General features: G+C 53.0%; 1 protein-coding gene across 1 annotated transcript in view; it reads right to left on the bottom strand.

Annotated features, from left to right (window-relative positions):
* The window catches only part of FAM129C (family with sequence similarity 129, member C), a 41,766-nt gene that overhangs the window by 17,046 nt on the left and 22,732 nt on the right, over window positions 1–1,988 (bottom strand). Inside the window, 1 exon segment of the mRNA XM_011991176.1 lies at window positions 1,559–1,726. Within this exon segment, the coding sequence (XP_011846566.1) occupies window positions 1,559–1,726 (168 nt within the window).

Below are 1,988 nucleotides of genomic sequence, written 5' to 3'. Positions count from 1 at the left end.
AGACATAGAGGGGACCAGGGACAGTTCCTGGAGAAAGTGATTAGGAAATGGAGGCTTAAGAATGAGTTGAAGGCTGCCTGGCACATAGTAGGTGCTACTGTATGTATGTATGTATGTATGTATGTATTTCAGGTGCTACATGTATATCAGATGCACTGAAGTGACCTGCCTTGAACAGAATTCTCTGGGTTGTTGCCCTGCAGGGGAATGGGAGGAGGAGTTTGGGGGGATGACCTCAGACTGATTTTGCTAAATTGCCACTCTTCTCATCCAACTCCTTTCGCCTCACGTTTTAAACTGTGCTCCACGGCCAGTGTTGTGGCTCACGCCTTAATCCCAGCACTTTGGGAGGCCAAGACAGGCAGATCGTTTGAGCCCAGGAGTTTGAGACCAGCCTGGGCACCAAAGCAAGACCCCCATCTCTACAAAAAAATTTAAAAATTAGCTGGGCATGGTGGCGCGGACCTGTATTTCCAGCTACTTGGGAGGCTAAGGTAAGAGAATCGATTAAGCCCAGGAGGTCAAGGCTGCAGTGAGCTAAGATTGTGCCACTGTTGGCCGGGCACGGTGGCTCACGCCTGTAATCCCAGCACTTTGGGAGGCTGAGGCGGGCGGATCACAAGGTCAGGAGATCGAGACCACGGTGAAACCCTGTCTCTTATACACATCTAGATGTGTATAAGAGACAGGGAGTGCAGTAGCGCAATCTCGGCTCACTACAAGCTCTCTGCCTCCTGGGTTCACACCATTCTCCTGCCTCAGCCCCCCGAGTAGCTGGGACTACAGGCACCTGCCAGCATGCCTGGCTAATTTTTTGTATTTTTAGTAGAGACGGAGTTTCACCATGTTAGCCAGGATGGTCTCGATCTCTTGACCTCGTGATACTCCCACCTCAGCCTCTCAAAGTGCTGGGATTACAGGCATGAGCCACCGTGCCCGGCGGCTGGCCCCTCATCTTTTACAGACCCCAGCTTCCCCTCATCTGGGAAGCCTGCTCTAACCCCCATCCCCCAGGCTGAGCTCCCATAGAACCCTGTGTGTCTCTGTTAACAGCCCTAGTCACTCACAACTGCCTGGTGTTCCTTCCGGCTCCCCCAACAACCCATTTTCTTTTCTTTCTGTGTGTGTGTGTGTGTGTGTGTGTGTGTGTGTGTGTGTGTGATGGAGTTTTGCTCTTGTTGCCCAGGCTGGAGGGCAGTGGCGCGATCTTGGCTCACTGCAGTCTCCACCTCCCAGGTTCAAGTGATTTTCCTGCCTCAGCCTCCCAGGTGGCTGGGATTACAGGTGCCTTCCACCATGCCCAGCTAATTTTTGTATTTTTAGTAGAGACAGGATTCTGCCATGTTGTCCAGGCTTGTCTAGAACTCCTGACATCGGGTGATCTGCCTGCCTTGGCCTCCCAAAGTGCTAGAATTACAGGCATGAACCACCATACCTGGCCTAATCCATTTTCTGGGTAAGGAAAGTGAGGCCTGAAGAGGTCCCAAGCCAACAGAGGCTGAGCTGTCTGACCCCAGACCATTAGCCTCACAAATGTCTGACCCGTCCTGAGACCCACCTGTGCCCCGAAGCCGGATGCCACCCTGCAGGGCCAGCCTCCAGGCATGCTGTGCCTCCCTGGTGGCCGCAGAGAAGCAGAGGTGCCGGCGGAAGGGGTGCTGCAGGAACAGCGGGAAGCTCACAGGCACTTCCAAGAGGGAGTCAGGCTCTTCCTGAGTATGGTCTCCTGAAAACAAACAGGAGGTCGCATCTTCTAGATGTTCATTCACTAGGAGAAAATACCCCTGAAATGCATACAGCTGTCCCTGGCATGGGCAGTTGCTTGATAAATAGGAGCCACACCATGATACTTGCCCCCGTTCTTATTCCAACAGCACTGGGCGGGGCACAGTTTTGGGGGAGGCAAGGTCACTTTCTTCCATTGCATGCCCAAGGCAGACATCACCAATCCATCCCAGCATTGTTTTCCAGCCTCAGGATTCTTTTTT

The sequence above is a fragment of the Mandrillus leucophaeus genome, unplaced genomic scaffold (genome assembly GCF_000951045.1).
Source record: "Mandrillus leucophaeus isolate KB7577 unplaced genomic scaffold, Mleu.le_1.0 Scaffold11, whole genome shotgun sequence".
NCBI lineage: Eukaryota > Metazoa > Chordata > Mammalia > Primates > Cercopithecidae > Mandrillus > Mandrillus leucophaeus.
Note: the sequence above shows the minus strand (reverse complement) of the source record. Positions and strands in the feature narration are given on the sequence as shown.